This window comes from Elephas maximus, chromosome 19 (genome assembly GCF_024166365.1).
Source record: "Elephas maximus indicus isolate mEleMax1 chromosome 19, mEleMax1 primary haplotype, whole genome shotgun sequence".
In the NCBI taxonomy this organism is placed as follows: Eukaryota; Metazoa; Chordata; class Mammalia; order Proboscidea; family Elephantidae; genus Elephas; species Elephas maximus.
Genome location: NC_064837.1, coordinates 67,070,246 through 67,091,906, shown reverse-complemented (window position 1 = coordinate 67,091,906; position 21,661 = coordinate 67,070,246). Strand labels below are relative to the sequence as shown.

The window sequence follows — 21,661 nt, the reverse complement described above, 5'->3', positions numbered from 1 at the left end:
TTAAGAGCTAGGTCTGTGTGTGTGTATACTTGAAAGTCTCATTATAAACAGCTAAAGCTTAGGTGTGCTGGCAGTTCTTCCTTAAGCCTATCTTCCGAGGATGTCCACTGTGAGCCCCAGGCCCCCCTACATACAGCCTTATTGCCCATCATCCCAACGATGGAGCATTTCCAGAACTTTCCGGTTCTTTCCACAGCCATCCTTACTACATCTGTTCCCTCGGCTGACAAGAGCCTGCCTTTCCTGCCCCTTTGCCTTGCTCTGAAATTCTCTCTCTGGAAGGCCACTGCGCCTGCTTTGTTCTGGAATTGTGTGTTTGGCCGCTCTCTGTGAATGCGAGCTCCTGGAGGGCGGGGGCCACTCCTGCTCGCCTTGGTCAGGTCAACCCACTTCTCCCAAGCCAGGTGGGGAGCGTCTCCATCCCCAAGGCTGCTCCCTCCAGGCTTCCTGCTCTTGTTCACACATTTGCTGAAAGAAGAGGAAGTCTTTCCCAGAGAGGGTACACGCCACGGTGTGTCCCACTCCCCCATGGCCCGGGAAGAAAGAGAGGACCGAGATCCTGCTCCTCCAGGCCAGCTTTGGGAGCCCTGGCCCTATCCCCACCACAGGGCACTCACGGAACATGGTCATGAACTGCTTGGGGTTGAGGTTCCAGTAGCCCCAGTTGGTCCGGTAGCCGTGCAGCGTGGCGTACTCCTCATGGTTGTACGCAGGCTCCGTTCCAAAGGTGTCGATGACCCGGATTCGGCACCTGCCCTCCAGGGACCAAGAACCAGGATCAGCTGTGTCCCAGGGCCGGAGCCCCTGGTTGAGGCTGGTTAGGGGACTGTGGTGTGTGGTCAAGCCTGGGCTTGGACACGGCATGGCTGTGTAACCATAGGCAGGTATCTTAACCTCTCTGAGCCAGCTTCCCTGTCTGCCAAGTGGGGACAACCACAGCCCAACTGTCTCAGGGTCACGGGGAAGTGTCTGGCCCAGGGGTCCGATGTTAGTGTTCGGAAACCTTAGCTATTACCGCCACCCCAAGGGAAGGGAGGCACTACCTGGAAAGGGGTCCTTGCACCAGTGCCCCAAGGTCACCTGTGTGACTTGCATCTTTCTGGACAGGAAGCAGCAGTCCATCAAGGCCACAGCCTGCTGCCCTGGAGCCTGACTGCCCCCCACCAGGGCTGTGTTGATCTACGAGGGTCCAAATGCAGAAGGGCAGGGCCCTGCAAGGACCAGCAGCTGCCTAGGGGTCCACTCTGGGAAGGCCACCTCGTGAGTGGGACCTCCCAGCTCTGCTCCCTGCCCACCCTCCTCCCTGCTGTCCCCACCTTCTCTTAGGGGCAGAGGCTTCAAGTTCAAAGCCCAAGGGGATCTTGTGTCCAGTGATCTGCCAACAGCAGGGCGGGCCAGCTGGACTCTGAGGACGTACCCCTGATGGACCACAGCATCAAACCACCTTCTCAGTCCTTCTACCTCCCTGGGAGTGAGACCCAGTCACCCCCTCTATAAGCCCCCTCACTCCCCCCTTGCCGGCGACCCAGAATCTTCTGCAGAGTGCTGAGGTTGGCATTATTCCCCCAGAGAGGGGCAGGGTGGGGTGGAGGAGCGGAGTGCCAGGCGCATAGAGAGCATGCATTAATGATAAAAGTAATAACACCGCCTGTCACTTTTTTGTCCTAATAAAATCATATGGGATGGTCAATGGGACGGGAGCACTCGTAATAAATAGCCAGGCTCTCTGTGCTAAATTAAACCTGCATCCCGCTGGCTGCAGAGACCAGGCCATGGCGCTGGCCTCCTCCAAAGAGAAGGGGATGGGCAGGGGTGGGGACAGAGGGGATGAGCCAACACCCACCGAGGTCCCCACAGCCCAGGTCACAGCCCTGGGTAGCTGACTCGTTTCCTGCAATTCCTCTGCCCCCTCACCTGGGTCACCTCTGACCCCCGCCCCACAGCCTGCCACGCAGGGGGCAATGAGATGCTTGCTGTGGTTTATTCATTGTCACCCCGTTAGGCAGGGAGCAGGGCGTGTGCCACAGGGAAAGCCAGGGGATGGGGTGGAGGGGGCAGAAGGCAGGGAAACTTTACCCCACTGCAGGACACTAGGCCATTCCCCACCCTGAGAACCAGCTGGCCACGGGGCTGCAGGGCAGAGGCAGGAGGAGGGCAGCTGTGCACACACCCCAACCCCACGCTCACCGGTACTTCCTGAAGGACAGGCCCATGTGCTGCTTCATCTGCTGCAGGCCATGGTAGTCCGTGTAGATGAGGTCGAACGGCAGGGGCACAGTGAGTGGGCAGTTCCCCCGGCCAGGCGGCACCCCTAAATTACTGAGAGAGGGACCCTTCAGAGTCTGAGCCCCAGGAGAGACCTGCAGGCAGCCAGAAACCCAGCCTCCCAACCGGTCCTGCATATGAGGGGCCTCGTGCCCACCCAGTTCCTACAGCCCAGATGAGCACGGTTGGAGGCGCCAGAAAGGGCAGTGGCTGGCACATGAGCACCAGCAGACCCTCAGGAAGGAAGTGGCCAGGGCCGCCTTGCACAGTTGTGCAGGTTTTTCACTGCACAAAGGAGTCCAGTGAGGGGCAAGTGGGACAAGGCATAGGCCCAGCCAGCTAGCCAAGCCTTGCACTTGGCTCGGGCTGCACCTGCCAGAGGAAGCAGCACCTTTTGTAATTCCCACAAATAGCTCCCCTGCAGGGTCATGTCTGACCAGAAGGGATGTTACCCTCTCACTTTCATAAGGGCCACCAATGCCTGCCCTCTGTGGTCTTCAGTGGCTTGGGTGTTTGGAGCTGAAGCATCCCCAATCCCCTGCCTCAGAAAAGCCCAGTTCTGCTCTGCTGAGCCAGCGGCTTCACCCCAGAGCCACCTGGCAGCGGGCTCCTATAGGTCTTTGTGGACTGACTCCCCACAGAGAGTGTGTCTGCCTGGGGGTGCTGAAATGGAGAGTCGAGATGACCATAATGGGAGCATGGGAGGGGAGGGGGTGGCTCCCAAGCAGAGGGTGGGCTGAGAGGCAGGAGGAGGGCCATGGAGGCAGAAAGCCAGCTGTAAGCCCCAATCTCCATTGCTCCCTTGACATCTGGTGAGGCCAGCTGTGGCCTGTCCTCTGCCTCTGGCACAAGCAGGAAGCACCAAGGCCCCATTGCCCCAGGGGTGTCCCTTGAGTTTGTCGGTTCAGTGCCAGAAGAGGTCCTAGAGACCACCTAGTCCAGACCCTCAGGGACCACTAGTCCAGGCCCTTCAGGGAAGGTGTGGTGCGCTAGCTCAGGCCAGGGAGGTGTTTTCTTTTAGGAGTGGGATTTCTCACCCCCAAACTCCTCTAGCAAAACTGATGCCCCAGAAAGACGTGTCAGTTTTGTCCACAGGTAGCCCCCGCATTCAGAACCACAAATGAAAGGACAAAAACGTGACTTCTCTGTCCTTTTCCCGCAGAAACGAGGAGGGGGTGGTGGTCCAGCAACATGGAATCTGGGTCTGGTAAGATTCAGACAGTTCTAAACATCTAAAACCACAAGTGGGTCTAGAAGCTACCTGCACCAGGAATATGACTGCCTTTCGCACTGTTATGGATTGAATCATGTCTCCCAAAAAGATACGTCAATGTCCTAACCCCTGTTAGGTTGCTGTTAGGTGCTGTCAAGTCGGTTCCAAATCACAATGACCCTCTGTACAACAGAATGAAACACTGCTCGGTCCTGCACCATCCTCACAATCATTGCTATGTTTGAGCCCATTGTTGGAGCCACAGTGTCAATCCATCTCACTGAGCATCTTCTTTCTTTTCACCCTCTACTTTACCGAGCATGAGGTCCTTCTCCTAACCTCTGGTACCTGTGAATGTGACCATGTTTGGAAATAGGGCCTTTGAAGATGTTATCAGTGAGTGTGAGGTCATCCTGGAGCAGGTGGGTCCTAATCCCATCTGAGTGGTGTCCTTATAAAAGAGGAGAGGCACAGAGGGAAGACAGCCATGCAAAGATGGAGGCAGATTAGAGTGACCTACAAAACAAGGAACGCCAAGGGTCGTGGAAGCCATCAGAAGCTCGGAGACAGGCAGGAACGGATCCTCCCTCAGAGCCTCCAGAAAGAATCCACACAGCTGATACCCTGATTTTAAACTTCTAGCCTCCAGAACTGAGACAATAAACAAAACTTTTCTCACTTCCTGAGCCCTAACTCTCATGTTGCCTCCTCCAGGAAGCCTTCCCAGGACCCCAGGCAGAATGAGATGCCCCTCTGTGCCCCCTCGCACCTAGGACACATTGTGGTGACGCCCAAGTCACTTCCACCCGACTGGGGCCTCGAGGGCAGAGCCAGGCCAGGATCTGACCCAGTAAGAATGGGTTGTTAATGAGGGAATGGACAACCCAACGAACCAGGTGAGCCTCTGTCATGGACTGAATTGTGTCCCTCAAAATATGCATCAATGTGGCTAGGCCATGATTCCCAGTATCGTGTGGTTGTCCACCATTTTGTGATCTGACGTGAGTCTCCTACGTGTTGCCAGTCTTAACCTCTATGATGTCAATGAGGCAGTTATGTTAATTAGGCAAGAAACAATCTACAGGATTAGCTTGTATTTTGAGTCAATCTCTTTTGAGATAGGAAACCCTGGTGGCATAGTGGTTAAGTACTATGGTGCTAATCAAAAGTCGGCTTTTCGAATCTACTGGGCTCTCCTTGGAAACTCTATGGGGCAGTTCTATTCTGTCCTATAGGGTTGCTATGAGTTGGAATCGACTTAACAGCAATGGATTTGGTTTTGTTTTTTTCGTTTGAGATATAAAAGACAGAAGTGAGCAGAGAGGGGAGGGACCTCATACCACCAAGAAAGAAGAGCCAGGAATAGCATGTTCCTTTGGGCCCAGGGTCCCTGCGCTGAGAAACTCCTAGACCCAAGGGAAGCTTGATGACGAGGACCTTCCCCCAGAGCCGATAGAGAGAGAAACCCTTCCCCTGGAGCTGGCACCCTGAATTCGGATTTCTAGTCTCCTAAACTGTGAGAGAATAGATTTCTGTTTGTTAAAGCCACCCACTTGTGGTATTTCTGTTATAGCGTCACTAGATAACTAAGACAACCTCTTAGGAAGAATTGGTTTAGATGATTAAAGTTTGGCTGAGAAAAGCATATTTGGAGAGAGTGAGTGGGTGAGGGGGTGAATGAGGAACCCAAGGAGGAGAGGCATCTTTGCGAGTTATGGAACACTTGTCTGTTCCAAAGGATAATTAGCTTTGTAGTCTGGACTTGGACAAAAGTAGCCCATATACATTCCATGAGTCCCAACAGGACATCACAGCAGGAGGCAGAAGAGGAGAGATGAACTGGCCCACGGACAGCAGCATCCCCTTCCCCGAAGGAGTTAATGAGAAGCCACATGGCCTCCCTGAGCCTGAGAGAACAAGGGTTTTCAATTTGAGGTGACTTCTGCAGATGAGTGTCTGCAGCTGCCTCCTTGCTCTTGTCACAGGAAGCTCAGCCCTGGCCCCATGGAGGGCCGAGGGAGTCAGCAGCGGGGAGAAGGGGCTGTAGTTTTATCACTTGTAACTACTTGTAACTTAGGTTCACTTTTATCAGCAATTTCATGCTAAGCGGCTGGTTGGAACAGTGACATGGATTGGAAAACACGCATCTCCTGACAACCTTCAGCTGAAGGTGTCCATGGAGGCTAGTCTGACTGTTCAAGTCCATCTCCCAGCTGGCTCTGCAAAGGCTCCTGTCCAGCTGCTCTCTTATTTCCAAGGCCAAGTTCCTCACCTCCCTTTGGACTCGCAGACCAGCCTGTGTGAATGGGAGCCCCCTGCCACACACGTGAGTGGGTTCGGAGAGCAGGCTCAGTGGTGGAAGGTACTTTAAAAGCAGCCACTTAGCACTCCCCCACTTAGCACTCCCCCACAAACTACCAAGGAGCCCCTGGGCAGCGCAAACAGTGAATGCACTCAGCTGCTAACCAAAAGGTTGGAAGTTCAAGTCCACCCGAGGTGCCTCAGAAGAAAGGCCTGGTGATCTATTTCTGAAACCCTATGCAGTGCGGTTCTACTCTGACACACGTGGGGTCACCATGAGTCAGAGCTGACTGGACTGACGATGCCTGGTTTGGCAGTGAGGAGCCGATTCAGCGAAGGGAGGTTTTACACTCTGCCCTGGCACTCTCTCCTCTAGCTCAGGATGGGCTGGCCTTCCTGGGCCCAACAGGAGAAGCCTTGTGGTGCCACGGTGACATGCCCACCCTACCGAAAAGGCAGAATCCCCCACATGGCCGGCACACGCCCCAGTGCCCTGGTAGGGTCAGGGCCATAGCTCAGGGGTATCCCGGCTCACAGCCCAGTCTGGGGCTCTGAGGAGGAAGAGCCCCCAGCAGACAGGAGCGCATTTCAGTGAGCACGAAGCCAAATGGCACACCCCGCATGGCCAGAGGGCCCCCAAGAGGGGAACGAGGGAGCAGCATCCCCCCACTGAGCAGCCTGTGGTGGGACCATCCCCCAAAGCTGACACTTTCTTCTCCCTTGCCCCTTCCTAGTAAGCAAACTCACAGCTAAAAATAGGCCCACCGCCCCCAGGAGAGCTAGGTGAAATCACAGACTAGTTTCTTCAGCGCCCCAGGTGCCGTGGGCGCTGCTGCAGGGAGGGTACAGAACACGTCCCTCTGGGGGTTCCAGTCTTCTTCCTGGCAAACAGTCCCCGATCTATATATAACAAATGCCCGTCAGTCTTCTCCAACCCCAAATCCAAGCCTGTTGCCACTGAGTCGATTCTGACTCATAGTGACCCTATACTACAGAGAAGAAGTGGCGCAGTGGTTAAGAGCTCGGCTGCTAACCAAAAGGTCGGCAGTTCGAATCCACCAGCTGCTCCTAGGAAACCCTATGGGGCAGTCCTACTCTGTTCTACTGGGTTGCTATGAGTCGGAATCGACTTGACAGCAACGAGTTTTTGGTTTATGCTTCTGTGCCAACTTCACCCGGAGAAAAAATCCCTACACTAGCCCTGCCCTGCCCCTGTTCCTGATAGGCTGAGCAGTAGCTGTACCATTTCCGTGGGGGCGCCTCCTGCTGTCTCCCTGACTGTTCACCCTCCACGTCGCAGCCACCCTCTGAGAGAAGTGGTCCCCACCTCCTTTACGAGAGCTCATTGCCCTGACACCTGAGAATGTGGCCGCTTTTCCTCCCCAGGAGTGAATCCCTCCTCCGTGTCCTTCCTTCAAGAGCCATCCGTGTCAGCCCTCCCCCTCATCTCTTACACAGACCCTTCCCAAGGTCTCTCCCCTGCACTGGGTTGAACGGACCCTTCATTAGAGTCGATAATTCTGTTTAAATGCCTCTTCCTCTTCCTCAGAGAGGCCTTTGCAGCCCTCGCACCCTGACATGAAGCAGGTCAGAGCTGGAAGAGGCAGCTCCAGAGGCAGCTCTGACCCACCACTGTGTCAGCAAAGTCAAGTTTACTGGCCAATATTAGGACCTGCTCCAAAAAAGGAGGCACAGTGATTAAGTGATATGGGTGCTAACTAAACGGTCGGCAGTTCGAATCTACCAGCTGTCTTTGGAAACCCTGGGGACAGTCCGACTCTGTCCTGTAGGGCTGCTATGGGTTAGGATCATCTCAACAGCAACGAGTTTTTAGCGTTCACCGGTCCAAAAAAAACAGTTGCCCTCGAGTTGACTTCGACTCATGACGACCCCATGTGTGTAGTAGAAGTGTGCTCCATAGGGCTTTCGAAGGCTGACTTTTCAGAAGAAGATCACCAGACCTTTCTTCTGAGGGGCCCCTAGGCAGATTTGAGCCTTCAACCTTTCAGTTGGAGCTTCTGGTCAGCAGCTGAGTGTGCTGACCTTTTGTACCACCCAGGGACTCCAAGACTTGGTCAGAGACCTTGACTTGCAAGCAACGGGATGGCACTCACTCTAGATCAAGTACAGTGCAGAGTGGGGAGTGAGGGGTGGCTTTTGCAAGGATACGTTGCTCATGGATTCTGAGGAGGGATGAGAGCCTGCCTTCAGGAATGGCAGGGACCAGGGCAGCTACGGGACCTCAGCAGCAGAGGTCCAGAACCTTCCACGGCTCTGACTATGCTACGCTTCCCACGCCCGTGCCTGCTCCTTCTCTAACCCTTACCAGCTACCTTGGTTTTCAGCCTCCCAATTCCAAGACCCTGGGGAAAAGCTCCGACAGCCCAACTTGGACCAAGTGTCCAGCCACCACCCATTCTGCTGGGATGGGTGGTGCGTGCGTAGGCTCCCCAAGAGGGGAGAGCAGGCAGGATGGGCCAGGGGCACGCTCCCCACAGCTCTAAGGCTCTGGAGGTCTCTAGGCAGAGGTCCACGTTAGGCAGGAGATTCACATGCCTCCTTGGACTCTGGGGAAGGAGGAGGAAAAAGGAGAGGCAAGAGGAGGCATTTTTTTTAGTGCAAGCTAGTCATTTGCATCTCGTCTCTCGCCTCCTCTTGGAACAGGTGGGAGGGAAAGAAGCACAATTTACCAAGACCCTAAGTGCCGAGTGGATGCCAGGTGCCACTCTTTCTCACCTTCTCCTAATGTATGTATTTTATAGATCATGAAATAGTCCACCCGCCCAGAAAGTGGGAGAAAATAATCTCATGACATAATGAGTAGCTGCTCCCACTCGCCAGCTTTGCCAAGTCTTGACTTTTTATTTTTTTAAGGAATAACACCTCACGGATCTGGGTGAAGGCTGCTGGCATATCTCAGCCCTGTCCGATCTCCTCATAGACACCGCCCCCCTCCCCTCCTAACGTCAAAGATAAAACAGAAACCACTGGCTCCATCTCCTGCCCCCAGTCCCGTCCACACCCCAAAGCATCCTGTCCTCCTCCCCTTCTCCCCATCGGGACAGAGGGGTCCTCCCACCCGGTATCAACGACACCCTCTCCCTCCTGGACCTTCAGCCTCTCCCCTTCCCTGGCTCCTTCACAATGGTATTTAAATTTGCTTAAAGCTCTCCCTGGAGCCTTGGTGGTGCAATGGTTAAGTGCTCGGCTGCTAACCAAAAGGTTGAAGGTTCAAATCCACCTAGTGGCTCCCCGGGAGAAAGACCTGGCAATCTGTTCCCTACAGAATACAGCCAAGAAAACGCTAGGGGGCAGTTCTACTCTGTCACATGGGGCCACTGTGACTTGGAATCAACTCAATGGCAAGCGACAACAACAAAAACTCTCCCAGTTTAAAAACTAGCAAGCATACTTTCCCCCGATTCTGCCACACCCAGCTCCTGCTGGCCCTCTCTCTCTCCTCCCGTCTCCCAGCCAAGCTCCTATAGAAGCACCCACACTCGCCATCTCTATTTCCTCATCGGCCCCTTTGGTTGCCGTTGTTACCTGCCTACTAATTGGCCCCCAACTCGTGGTGACCCCACGCACAACAGAACGACATGCTGCCCGGTCCTGCACCATTCCCATTGTTTCTTGCGGATTGGACCACCATGAGCCACAGGGTTTTCATTGGCTGATTTTCAGAGGTAGCACTCCAGGCCTTTCTTCCTAGTCTGTCTTAGTCTGGAAGCTCTGCTGAAACCTGTTCAGCATCCTAGCCACATGCAAGCCTCACTGACACATGGGTGGTGGCCACACATGAGATGCACTGGCTGGGAATCGAATCCGGGTTTCCTGCACGGAAGGTCAAAATTCTACCACTGCACCACCAATGCCTCACTCCCTCCTTGTACAACTTACTAAATATCTGCTTTGGTCCCCTGCCACACATTCAAAATGGCTCTTTCTAGGGTCAACAATGACTTCCAAACTCTTTGGACATTTTTAGTTCCCATCTCACTTGATTTTTTATGAGATTCTGACATCATTGGCCACACCCTCCTTCTAGAAGCATCTTTTCCATTGATACCAATGGTTCCACACCTTCTGGTTTTCTTCTGGCCTCTCATCCAGTCCTTTTCAGTCTCCTTTGCCAGCACCTCTTCACCTAGACCTTGAAGTGCTGGAGCTTCTTAAGCCTTTGCTCTCCAGCGTTTTCTCCTATCACTTGGCAATTTTCTTCATACACACCCCTGAGTTCAATTACTGTCAGCTGCCAAGATCCTGTCTCCACACCTCCCCTGAGCCTCCAACCCATCACCAGCTGCCACCTCTACCTCTCCACTAGAGTGTCACTAACTCCACATGTCTAAACCTCAATGCTCTTTTCCTTGTGGTCCCTAAACCCAGTGCTTTTCTCTTCCCGCCCCTTCAGAAAATGGTAGCTCCATCCACCCAGGGGCTGGTTGGAGTAACCTGAATTATAACTAGTTCAGTCTGGTTCTCTTCAGTTTGAAATTGTTTGAAGCAGCTGGACCCAGTCTGAGTTGGTCCAAGCCTGTTTGAGCCAGATCTGAGTGAGTTCAAACCCTGAGACCTACCTCGGCTGGCTCCTGACAGGGTGTTATGGATTGAACTGTTTTCCCTAAAAAGACATGGTGAAGTCCTAACCCTGGTACCTGTGACTATGACTTTGTCTGGGGAACGAGTTTTTATTTCAGATGTTACCAGTTAAATTAATGAAGTCACACCAGAGGAAGGTAGGCTCTAATCTAATTCCTTTCAAGTGGTGTCTTATAAAAGGACAGACACGGAAAGAGACACAGGGTGAAGATACTATGTGAGTATCCACCTATAACCAGCCAAGGAATGCCAAGAAACTCCCAGGGCTACCAGAAACTGAAGGATACAAGAAGGATCTTCCCCGAGAGATGACAGAGAGAGAACACAGCCCTGCTGACACACTGAATTTGGACTTCTAGCCCACAGAACTGTAAAACAAGAAATTCCTGTTACTTAAAACGAGCTACTGTCAGGTCAACTCTGACTCATGGTGGCCCCATGTGTGCCAAAAGCAGATTGCCAGGCTCTTCTTCCGAGGTGCCTCTGGGTGGTCTCAAACCACCGACTTCTCAGTTGGCAGTAAGTGCCTTAACTGTCCGCACCACCCAGGGACTCCTCTGTTCCTGAGAGCCACTCACTTTGTGGTGTTTTGCTATGGCAGCCCGGGGACACTAAGTCACAAGCTTTGGCTGGGCTGAGGAAGATGGACAAGACGTGGTTCCCACCTCTGTCTCTCTCTGGGACCCTCTGTGGTATTTCCCTTGAACAAACATCCCCAGCCTGGAGGACTGATTTCCATTCCCGCTACAAGCTTGACAGCCAAGGCTTCTCCCTCATCCACATTTAAACAGTCTCCTTCCAAGCTTTCATTTCCCAGTTAAGTCAACTAATTTTCTCCTAAACCCAATTTCACTCATGGGCGGAGATGAGCTCAGTCATTTTTTCTCATGCCATGTGCTACTAATGATACTTGAAATTATGCAAATAAAATTGATGAGCACAGTCCTTTCTGGGCAGGCAGGAAAAGGCTTCACTCTGACGTGCCCACTGTGGATGTTGATGTTCACAGGACTCTCAGGAGGTCTGCCCGGGGGGCTTTGGCTTCCCGCCTCCTTCCCACCCGGACGTGGGGCTGCGGATGGGCATGTCTGACATCACGGCCTGGGAGCTCAGCAGGGAGTGCGTTGTTTCTGCACACCACCTCTCTCACCCCAGAAACATCCTGCAGGGGCAAAGCAGATGTAGGTTTCCCTGCACTGCCCCAAAAGCCACTCCAGTGAGCCGCTTAATTAAAACACCAAAGCACGGGGGCAGAGAGAAGGCGGCTCATCCGCCCAGCCTTGCTGCTTACTCGGTGGTCAGGACAACTGCGTGAACATCTGTGACAGGAGCGTCTTCGTCCTGCTGCGTCGTCCGCCCAGGTCAGCTCACCAGCCGAAGGGGACGTTTCTGTCACGGCAGCTGCGCTGCGGTGCTCAGACTTCGGATTACATGCACACCCCGCTGACCTACTTTAAAATGAAGCTGGTGCCGTTCCCAGGTAACAGCTCCCCAAGGCTGGAGGCGAGCCCTCACAATGGCCATGCCTCCTGCAACGCCAGACATGCACTGCAGGGTATCTCTGCCAGGCTAATCCCCAGGTGGAGCCGGTTACCCTCTCCAGCCCTATTTAAATCTCCGCTGCAGGCAAGACTAGGGTTTATCCAGCGTCAGGTGGATCTGGCAGGGGATGGGATCTGGAAAACACAGGACGCAGCCTCCGCCCTGACCTGATACCTGCCACCCCTCCTCTCAACTATGAGGCTCAAAGCCTCAGTTCTAAAAGAAGGGGGAAAAAGTGTGTCTAAGAAAGGGGGGGGGGCACAATATCTATGCCAAGCCAGAGGATTCCCATCTGGCAGAGTGCGAGAGGTCACACTGTGCCCCTCCAAGGGCTGCCGCACCGGCCCGCCCCACCCCTAGTGCTCTGCTCCACCCCCAGTGCTCGGCCCCCCCGCTAGCGCTCGGCCCCCACCCCTAGTGCTCGGCCCCCACCCCTAGTGCTCGGCCCCCACCCCTACTGCTCGGACCCCACCCCTAGTGCTCGGCCCCTACCCCTAGTGCTCGGCCCCCATCCCTAGTGCTCCGCTCCACCTCTAGTGCTCCGCTCCACCTCTAGTGTTTGGCACCACCCCTAGTGCTCGGCCCGACCCCTAGTGCTCGGCCCGACCCCTAGTGCTCGGCCCGACCCCTAGTGCTCGGCTCCACCCTTAGCACTCGGCTCCACCCCTAACACAAGGCCCCCACCCCTAATACCAGGCCCCACCGCTAGTGCTCGGCTCCACCCCTAATACCGGGCCCCACCCCTAGTGCTCTGCCCCCACCCCTAATGCCAGGCCCTCACCCCTAGTGCTCAGCCCCATCCCTGCAACCAGGGGTATCAGGTGTGCACAGGTGGGCTCGGGAGAATCCTCACACTGTCTCCAAACCTTCAAGGAAAGGCCCTTAGCCCCACCCTCAGGACCTGCCCAGGAGACTCTTAAGCAAGTCTCACAGGCAATTTCAGCGTTTTAAAGTGTCCCAACCGCACCGCTACCTCCTCACCCAGGCTGGGGGCGGGGAGAGTGCTTAGGAAGGCTGCAGCCTCAAGCTTTCTACTGCTCAGCCCTAGCTGCTCAAAAGAGCGACCTGGACTGCTTTAAGCAATTGAAATTTGCCACCCCAAACCAATTAATCAAAGTCGGAGAGCTGGGGGCCCAAACCGTGGAATGTTCCTAAGGCCCCTTGGGTGGGCCTGCCACCATCAGGGCTCGGGTTCCTGGCCCAAAACGTGTCCCCACCACGGACGCTGATGATTGTGTATAGGACTGTATTATGTCTGATGGGGAATGTGGTTTTTTTATTTTTATTCTTCTAGTTGTTTTAAAATTGTGTCCGGTAACAGATTTGTAAAGTATTTTCCAAAGATAGTCCCTGAGGTGGCCAAGCTGTTTACACAATTCTGCTCTGTCTGACAAGAGCCTTTGCTCACACGTACCTCCTGTGGGGACCAAGGGCCATTGCCGACTTAGCACAGCCATGGGCCTGCCCGGTTCACAAACTGCAAACCAAGAGGGGGGATCTCTCCCTGGAGCCTCTGCTTCTAGGAATTTTAGATCCGAAGGAACCTGGCAGGAAAGGAAGCCTGGTCTGGAGGGCGCTGATTCTCTGTGGAGTGTGTTCGTGTATATCTGTGTGTGTGCACATGTGTCTGTGCACACATATGTAAGTGGGTATGTACATCATATGCATGTGCACACACAGGGTTGTGCATGTGTGCGTGCACGTGTGTGTGGCCTATACGTATGCATGTGTACACGTGCATGTGAGCATGTGGGAATGTGTGCATGTGTAGGCATGTACACATGCATGTATGTGCACGCAGAGGCATGGGTGCGTGCATGTGTGGGGTGTGTGCAGGTGTGCATGCGCACAAAGTATGCATGTGTGCACACGTGTGCACGTACATGAGTGCATGTGTGTGCATTTGAATTGCGATGGCATATGTGCATGTGTGCATATGTATGGGCGTGCATGTGTATCTGTGTGTGCACACTGAGAGAGAAGGCAGCAGAGGAACACCTGCCCATCTTGGCACTTCTCACAAAGGCTGTGCATGCAGGGCCCCCTGAGTGCGGTGACCCCACATTCACTGCTCTGGCCCAGAATCAGTGCCAGGCCCAGAGGAGTGACCAAAAGAGGAGGAAGTGGGCAGGCAAGGGCTTGGGGTGAAGGTGGCGCAAGAGGAGAAATCCCAGCGAATGCTGGAAGCAGAGCAATTGGGTCACAATCCCGCCTCTTGAGGAGACACGTCAAACGGCTGATCCTCATACAGAAGGCCAAGTCCCCAAGTCTGTGCCGGGCTGTCATGAAGGCGAGGTGCCTTTCCACACCTTCAAGAACAACCTTCAGGAATGTGCAGTCCGAGGGGAGGAACCAAGCTGGGTCCTGTTTGATAAATATGGCTCCATCTAGCCTTGAGGTGGGCAAGGTGTCAGTGATCCTGACAGAAGGACAGCCCACTCTCTGGGGGCTTTGTGTGTGGCAGAGCCAGAGATGTGGGGTCTGGACAGCCCTTAGCCCCAGGAGTTCTTCCACTGTGCCTTGTCTGTGACGCTTGCTGTTCTGGGGATCTGCCTGGGGCTTGCATTTAGTTTCAGCCACTGGCTGTGCCATCCACAAGTTGCCCAAGACCTCTTCGGCTTCCCAGCTCTGGGCCCCTTTCCTTCTGCCCCCATCCTGCTCCATCTGGCCTTCTGAAGCCTTCTCCAAGCAGAAGACTTGGAGACTGATTGCCTCATCTCATTATTTGTACATGTTAGTGGCCTCTGCAGCGTTCTGCTCCAAAGACAGTGTTGCTACATCTCCTGAGCTCTCTGCTCAGGGGGAGCCGGGGGGTAGATGCAGCGCAGGGGGCTGCAGTGTGTGCTGGCGGGCAGTGAGGAGGCAAAGCTTGCTCCAAAGCCCTGAGCAGTGCAAAGAGCTGGCAACAAATGCCAGCCAGGGCGAGGCGAGTGAAGGATGGATGAGCTGGCTCCCTCTCCCAGTGCTGGGGACCGGGTGGGTTCAATTCAGCACCTGCACTCATGGACAGCTCCCAACTCAGTTCCTTGCCCTCTTGACATTCAACCAGACAGAAGGTACCTTTTCCTGCCCCAGGACCCACTGCTTCCCACCTGGGGCTGTACTTCCTAAAGCTGCCTCAAGTGTTCAGCCCCTCATTAGCCCCATCACCTCCACACCTGCCAAGTGGACTTGTCCCCAGTCTGTTTCTCTGGAGACACTTTTCACCTTTACTGGGTTTCCTGGAGACACGTGCATCAAACTAAAAGAATAACTCAGACAATGGTGTTAATTTCAGAATCCATAGCAGGCCATGGGGGCAGTGGTGGTTCAGTGGTAGAACTCTTGCCTTCCATGCAGGAGACCCAGGTTCGATTCCTGACCAATGCACTTCAGGAGCAGCTACCACCTGTCTGTCTGCATAGGCTTGTGTGTTGCTGTGATGCTGAACAGATTTCAGCAGAGCTTCTAGACTAAGGTAGACCAAGAAGAAAGGCCTGGCAATCCACTTCTAAAAATCAGTCAGTGAAAATCCTGTGGATCACAATGGTTTAACCCCATTGTGCATGGGGTCATCATGAGTCGGGGGCAGCTAAAAACAACAGCAGGCCATGGGGATGAAAACCACTAGGTTTTTTTAGTGATCTCACACCACAATCTCCTTCTCTACCCACTCAACACAGCTGGCCGTGGTACTGCCCTCTGACTGAGACCACAGGAGGTCCTACTGAGTTACTGGCCAACTCTGGGTTGCAGGGGAGACTGCAGAGGTCAAGCGGATGCTCAAGCCCAGTGCTTCCCAGACCCCCGTGACCTAAGGTTATCAGTGTCTCTGCCCCCATCAGCATCTCTCTCTCCAACACTCCTGTGCTACAGAAGATCAGCACTGGTGACCAGGAAGAAACACAGATCAGGAAGAGACTTCTAGAACCAAGAGATCATCAAGACCCTGGGTTGGCCCTGGAGAGGAATCACATTTTAGCTTGAAAACCACCTGTTATGGATTGAATTGTGTCCCCGAAAAAATGCGTGTCAACTTGGCTAGGCTACGATTCTCAGTATTGTGCGGTTATCCACCATTTTGTGATCTGATGTGATTTTCCTATGTGGTGCAAATCCTACCTCTAAGATGTTAATGAGGCAGGATTAGAGGCAGTTATGTGAAGAAGGCAGGACTCAATCTACAGGACTAGGTTGTATCTTGAGTCAATCTCTTTTGAGATATAAAAGAGAGAATCTGAGCAGAGAGGAGAGGGACCTTGTGCCACCATGAATGATGAACTAGGAGGGGAGTGTATCCTTTGGACCCGGGGTCCCTGCAATGAGAAGCTCCTAGAACAGGGGAAGATCAATGACAAGGATTTTCCCCCAGAACTGACACAGAGAGAAAGCCTTTCCCAGGAGCTAGCACCCTGAATTTGAACTTCTAGCCTCCTAGACTGAGAAAGTAAGTTTCTGTTTGTTAAAGCCATCCACTTGTGGTACTTCTGTTATAGCGGCTCTAGGCAACTAAGACACCACCTGAGAAGTTAGTCGGGCTGAGGAAGAGTCAGTTGGCTTGCAAACAACTCTGGAGTGAAGTTGGAACAATCTGATCAAAACGTCAATGAGAAGGAGGAACGGAAAGCCACCAAGCACAAAATCCCTCACCATAAAGAAAAAGATGGATGACTTTGATTACAGTGAAATTAAGAACTGCTGTTCATCAAAATCATCATAAAGAAACTAAAAAGACAAGCCACAAATAGGAGATTTTCTTTAAACACATATAACTCCATAATACATAGCAAACTTCTACAACTCAATAAGGAGAAGATGAATAGCCCAACAGGAAGTGGGTCAAGGACATGTCCGGGCATTTCACGAAGAGGAAAGAACAGCAAATAAACACCCGACTGGACACTCAGCCTCAACTGTTATCAGGGAAGTGCAAGTTAAGACCCTAACAAGATATTTTCATGCTACCATTTAAACATAGTACCAGCTGCTGTCGAGTTGACTCCAACTCATGGTGACCCCATGGTGTCAGAGTAGAGCTGTGCTCCATAGGGTTTTCGATGGCTGAATTTTGGGAAATAAATCACCAGGCCTTTCTTCCAAGGCACACCTGGATGAACTCGAACCTCTAACCTTTTGGTTAGCAGCCAAGCACACTGACCCTTTGCACCACTCAGTTATCATTTTATAGCCCCGGTTAAAAGTCTGATAACATTAAGTAGCCATACACTGGTAGGAACGCGAAATGGCACAATCACTTAGGAAAACAATCTGGCATCCTGCTGTAAAGCTGAATTTTCACGTCCCTAAGACCCAGCAATCACACACCTGCATCTACATCGGAGCGAACCTCTTACACATTACATCACGTGACATGCTCAAGAATGCCCGCTATGAACTCGTTCAAAATAATTTTTTAAACAATGGAAAAAAATTGTCCGCAGACTGGAAAAATCAACAAATAAGTACAGTATATATTCATACAATGGAATATTACATAGCAGTGAAAAGGAAAGAAATACAGCTGCCTGCAACAACAATGTGGGTCAATCTTTCAAAAGTAATGTTCAAGGAAAAAAGCAAATTGCAGAAAACTACAAATAGCAGGAAACCATTTTTATAAAATGCAAAACCAAAACAGACCTAGCCACATATTGTTTATGGATACATGAATATGGTATAAAGTTATTTTTTTTAAAAAAAGCATAGGAATGATAAACACAAAATTGGCATTTCCGGGGGAGGGGGGAGATGGAGGGGTAGTGAGGAAGGGAGCATCCAGGTCGCAAAGGATCCTGGTATCTTCCCATTCTTAGGTTGGATGGCAGAATCCTGGGAGACGTGATATTCTTGCACCTCATAACATAAACCAAAAAACCAAACCAGCTGCTGTCGAGCCGATTTCAACTCATGACGACCCCGTGTGTGCAGAGTAGAACTGCTCTGGGGTTTCCAAGGCTACGTATGACCTTTTGGAAGCAGATCACCAGGCCTCTCTTCTAAGGTGCCTCTGGGTGGGTTTGAACTGCCAGCCTTTTGCTTAGTAGTCCAGCACTTAACTGTGTTCACCAACCAGGGACTCCAACAAAAACTTTTTATGTGTCAAATATTGCATAATAAGTATTACTAAATAAAAGAAAAAAAAACCCTATGTATTCTACATCCCACAGATATCCTTAAAAATAGACCCAAACACACACTATGCACACACCATTCTCCCCCCTCGGCGTTCCCCACTCCCAGCCTCCAGCCTAGCCTTCCCCCAGGCACCCAGGGGAGCCTCTAGTCACCCACCTTCCACCTCCAACAGCATCAGAGGGGCCTGGAAAGCCAAGCATGGGAAAGGGGCAGGCATCACCACCCACCCCCTCGCCACCCCCCGAAGTGTTACTGGTCCCTAGTCCCCAGAAAGGGCCCAGAATGGAATCCGGCTCCTGAAGAACAATCCTGAGGCTACGTAGAGCCAGCAGGAAGGCAGGCAGAGGGGCCCCCAAATGTGTGACAGGGCTGAGTTGCACAAGCCAACACTTGTCAGCCACCAAGCACAAACCCAGGGACTCCCGGCCTCATGGGGAGGGTGCAAACTCCAGCCCCCACTGGCCTAGAGGTGGAGAACGGGGCCATGGGGACAGCACTGTGCAAATACGCTCCTCAAGGCCTCCTCAACGTGAACACAGTGTCAGCGAGGAGGAGGAGGGAGGCTGCCAGAGCCAGTACAGGAGGACACTGTTGTTGTTGATTCCGACTCATAGTGACCCTATAAGGAGCCCTGGTTGCACAGTGATTAAGCACTCAGTTGCTAACTGAAATCAGGTCAGCAGTTCAAACTTATCAGCTGCTCCTTGGGAGGAAAAACCTGGCGATCTGCTTCCATAAAGATTACAGCCTTGGAAACTCTATGGGGCAGCTTTACTGTGTCCTGTAGGGCCGCTAGGAGGAGGAAACTAGGGAATGTCAAAAGCACCAGGTAGGGAAGCCTCCAGGGATGGTGGGTCAGAGTCCTGCAGGAGAGGTGGGGGCTCCCAGGCCTTGCACCCCCGCTCCCCACCCATGATGCACGGCTCTCCCTGAGGCTCACCTCTGTAGCTCCTTCAGGGAGACGGTGATGCGCAGACCGTGGCCCAGGACGTAGAGCACCGCCAGGATGTCTGCCCACTGCACCATCTCCCCCAGGGGCCCGCCCTTCAGCACCCGTGGACTGAACACGTCCCCGGTCTCCTCTGTCAGGAACCCAATGTGGATGAGGATCTGGGTGGGGACACAGGGGGTCAGTGTGGTGAAGCAGCTGCACTCGGCCTGCCACCCCAAGCCTGGCCAGAGACCCCGGCAGCAGACCCTGCCCCCAGGCTGGCACTGGAGAGCAGTGGGGGCCTAAAGAATGACGATGCTGGGCACCAGGGATACAGGCAGTCCCAGCCCTGTCCCCACGGCGCTTACATTCCATATGGAAGGGGCAGACAACAGTTAACACAGACACAAGATAAGTTCATGAAATGACAAGGGCTCTGAAAGAAATAAACTGGGGGATGAGAGAGTTATGTAAATACGTATTGTGTGAATGACCAAATGAATGAATGAATGACCAAGGCATCTTCACAAAGTGGGCTACATATATTCCCAACATTCTGGAAGCTGCATAACTTTTCTGTCTGGCGAGAACAGGTGTCTACAGAACACAGAGCACCTGGGGGGGCTGCGACTCTGCCCAACCTTGAGAAGCACCCCACTCAACCTTGAGGCTACCCTACCTCACGTGGAGCCATGGACCTGAGCATGTCTCCTAAGCTCTCCGAGCTCAGCTCCCTCAGCGTGTCAAGAGAATGGCAGTACCTGCTTCTGGTCCCTCTGCGTGCCCCCCAGCTTCCGCTCCAGGCGCTGGGCAGCCAGGGCCCACTGGGCAGTGAGCCGCTTGATCCGCTTCTTCATAAAGATGAGAGACTCCTTCCCGCTGCCCACCAGGTCCAGGAGGTGGGACAGGTTGCTCCGGAAAACTGCCTGGGGGAGAGTCCAGCACCTCAGGTCTCACAGCTCCAGACCCACAGCCGGCTGCCACCCATTCTCCCCAGGCCCGGGGGGAGGGGCTGCTGGGCCTTTGTCCACCTTTCCCAAGAGGCCAGGGAGTCCCTGGTTGGTGCGAACAGTTAGCACTCTTGGCTGCTAACCAAAAGTTTGGAGGGTCAAGTTTACCCACAGATGCCTCAAAAGAAAGGCTTGGCAATCTACTTCTGAAAAATCAGCCATTGAAAACCATGTGGAGCACAGTTCTACTTTGACACACACAGCATCACCGTAAGCCAGAGTCAGCTTGGCAGTGACTGGTTCATGGGGCTGGGGCCTGCCGCAATGTCACCCACACTTTCTAAGGGGCCCACCCACTCCAAAGTCAAGGCGCCCCCTTATACCCTCCCAACACCCACACACCAGCCAAGCTCTGTACTGAGCTCTCTGGGGAGGTGGATCAGTTATGGCAGATCCCAGGGTCCCCGAGCAGCACAAGGAGCCAGTGAGGGTAATGGTTAGAGCCAGGGCTCTGGCAGGAGGGGGTGAGCTGCCTTTCAGCTGAGCCACCAGGACTGCCTGTCTTGAACAAGGCCGCTCTTTGAGCCTCAGCTCAATGAGCTCACACAGGACTGCTGGGAGATTCAGGTGTCTGGTATCCAGAAAGCCCTCAGTAAGCGGCAGCTGTTGTGGCTACTATTATTTGAGCCCATCAAGGGGGTGCCTGCAGGGCCCTGCTACTCCTCACACAGCCTGTCATTGCAGCATCCCGCAGAAGGTGGGACAGACACCATCAGCTGGTTTCCGTCTGCAGGGCAGGTCTGGGACCTGCCCCCTTGGCTCCCCCCAACACCTGAGAACTGCCTACCAGGCCAAGGGCTCCTCCATTTCACCCTGACCCAGATAGCCACTGACTCATCCACAGCCCACGCACCTACCTGGACTTTGGGGAGGGCTTTGGGGGCAGTCTGGGCAGCCGTCTGGTTCCTCCAGGGCAGCGGAGGGCAAAACCACTCAACCTCACTGAGGTAGATGAGGAAGGAGCACTCAGTGCCATCCACCCCGAAGAAGGCGTAGCAGGGGTCGGAGGTCCAGCGGGCTCGCATCCACTGCAGAAAGAGCAGGCTGGGCAGGGAGCCGGTGCCAGCCCCCCAGACTCTCAGCCGCCTCTACCTGCTCCCCCCAGAATGGGTCCTCTGGGGCCCACCCTGAAGATGTAGCAAGGGACAGAGCAGAGAGATTGAGCCTCCCAGGATCTGGGCCTCTGCCCTGGCCCCCGAGGACCCCAGAGAAGGCAGGGGCAGGACCACCACTGCCTGGCCCAGAAAGAGGGATCCCTTGGGGAATGAGTGCACAAACAATTAATGCACTCGGCTGCCAACCAAAAGATTGGAGATTCAAGTCCACCCAGAGGCACCTCAGAAGAAAGGCCTGGTGATCTACTTCTAAAACATTAGCCACTGAAAACCCTGTGGAGCACAGCTCTACCCCGAGACACATGCTGTCACCGTGAGTTGGAGTCAACACAACAACTGGTTTATTCTAGGACTCTTGAGGGCAAGGTTGTGGGGCAAAGGGCCAGGAGGTGCCGTAGCATGCGTCCTGGCTCAGTCTCGCTCCTCCTCTGCCCCTACTTCCTATTACCCAAGATTCAGCTTAAGGTCAAGGTCAAGGGGCAGCCCCCCAGAGGGCAGAGGCTGGGGCCAGGGCAGAACCCATCCACAATGATTCCCACTCAGGAGGAGGAGCTGCCTGCAGACAAGA

The 21,661-nt window shown here is 53.6% G+C and overlaps 1 protein-coding gene and 1 non-coding gene across 6 annotated transcripts in view; one reads left to right on the top strand and one right to left on the bottom strand.

Annotated features, from left to right (window-relative positions):
- MGAT5B (alpha-1,6-mannosylglycoprotein 6-beta-N-acetylglucosaminyltransferase B) overlaps positions 1–21,661 on the bottom strand; it is a 78,346-nt gene that overhangs the window by 24,421 nt on the left and 32,264 nt on the right. For all 5 annotated transcript variants that reach the window (XM_049860532.1, XM_049860535.1, XM_049860533.1 and 2 more), the window contains exons 6-10: positions 20,836–21,006; positions 19,730–19,894; positions 18,978–19,147; positions 2,188–2,319; positions 618–751 (exon numbers count right to left, since the gene is read on the bottom strand). In XM_049860532.1, coding sequence (XP_049716489.1) covers positions 618–751; positions 2,188–2,319; positions 18,978–19,147; positions 19,730–19,894; positions 20,836–21,006 — 772 coding nt within the window. The remainder of the gene's footprint in view (positions 1–617; positions 752–2,187; positions 2,320–18,977; positions 19,148–19,729; positions 19,895–20,835; positions 21,007–21,661) is intronic.
- On the top strand, positions 15,222–15,292 carry TRNAG-UCC (transfer RNA glycine (anticodon UCC)). Its single transcript has one exon. It is a non-coding gene; the product is annotated as a tRNA-Gly (tRNA).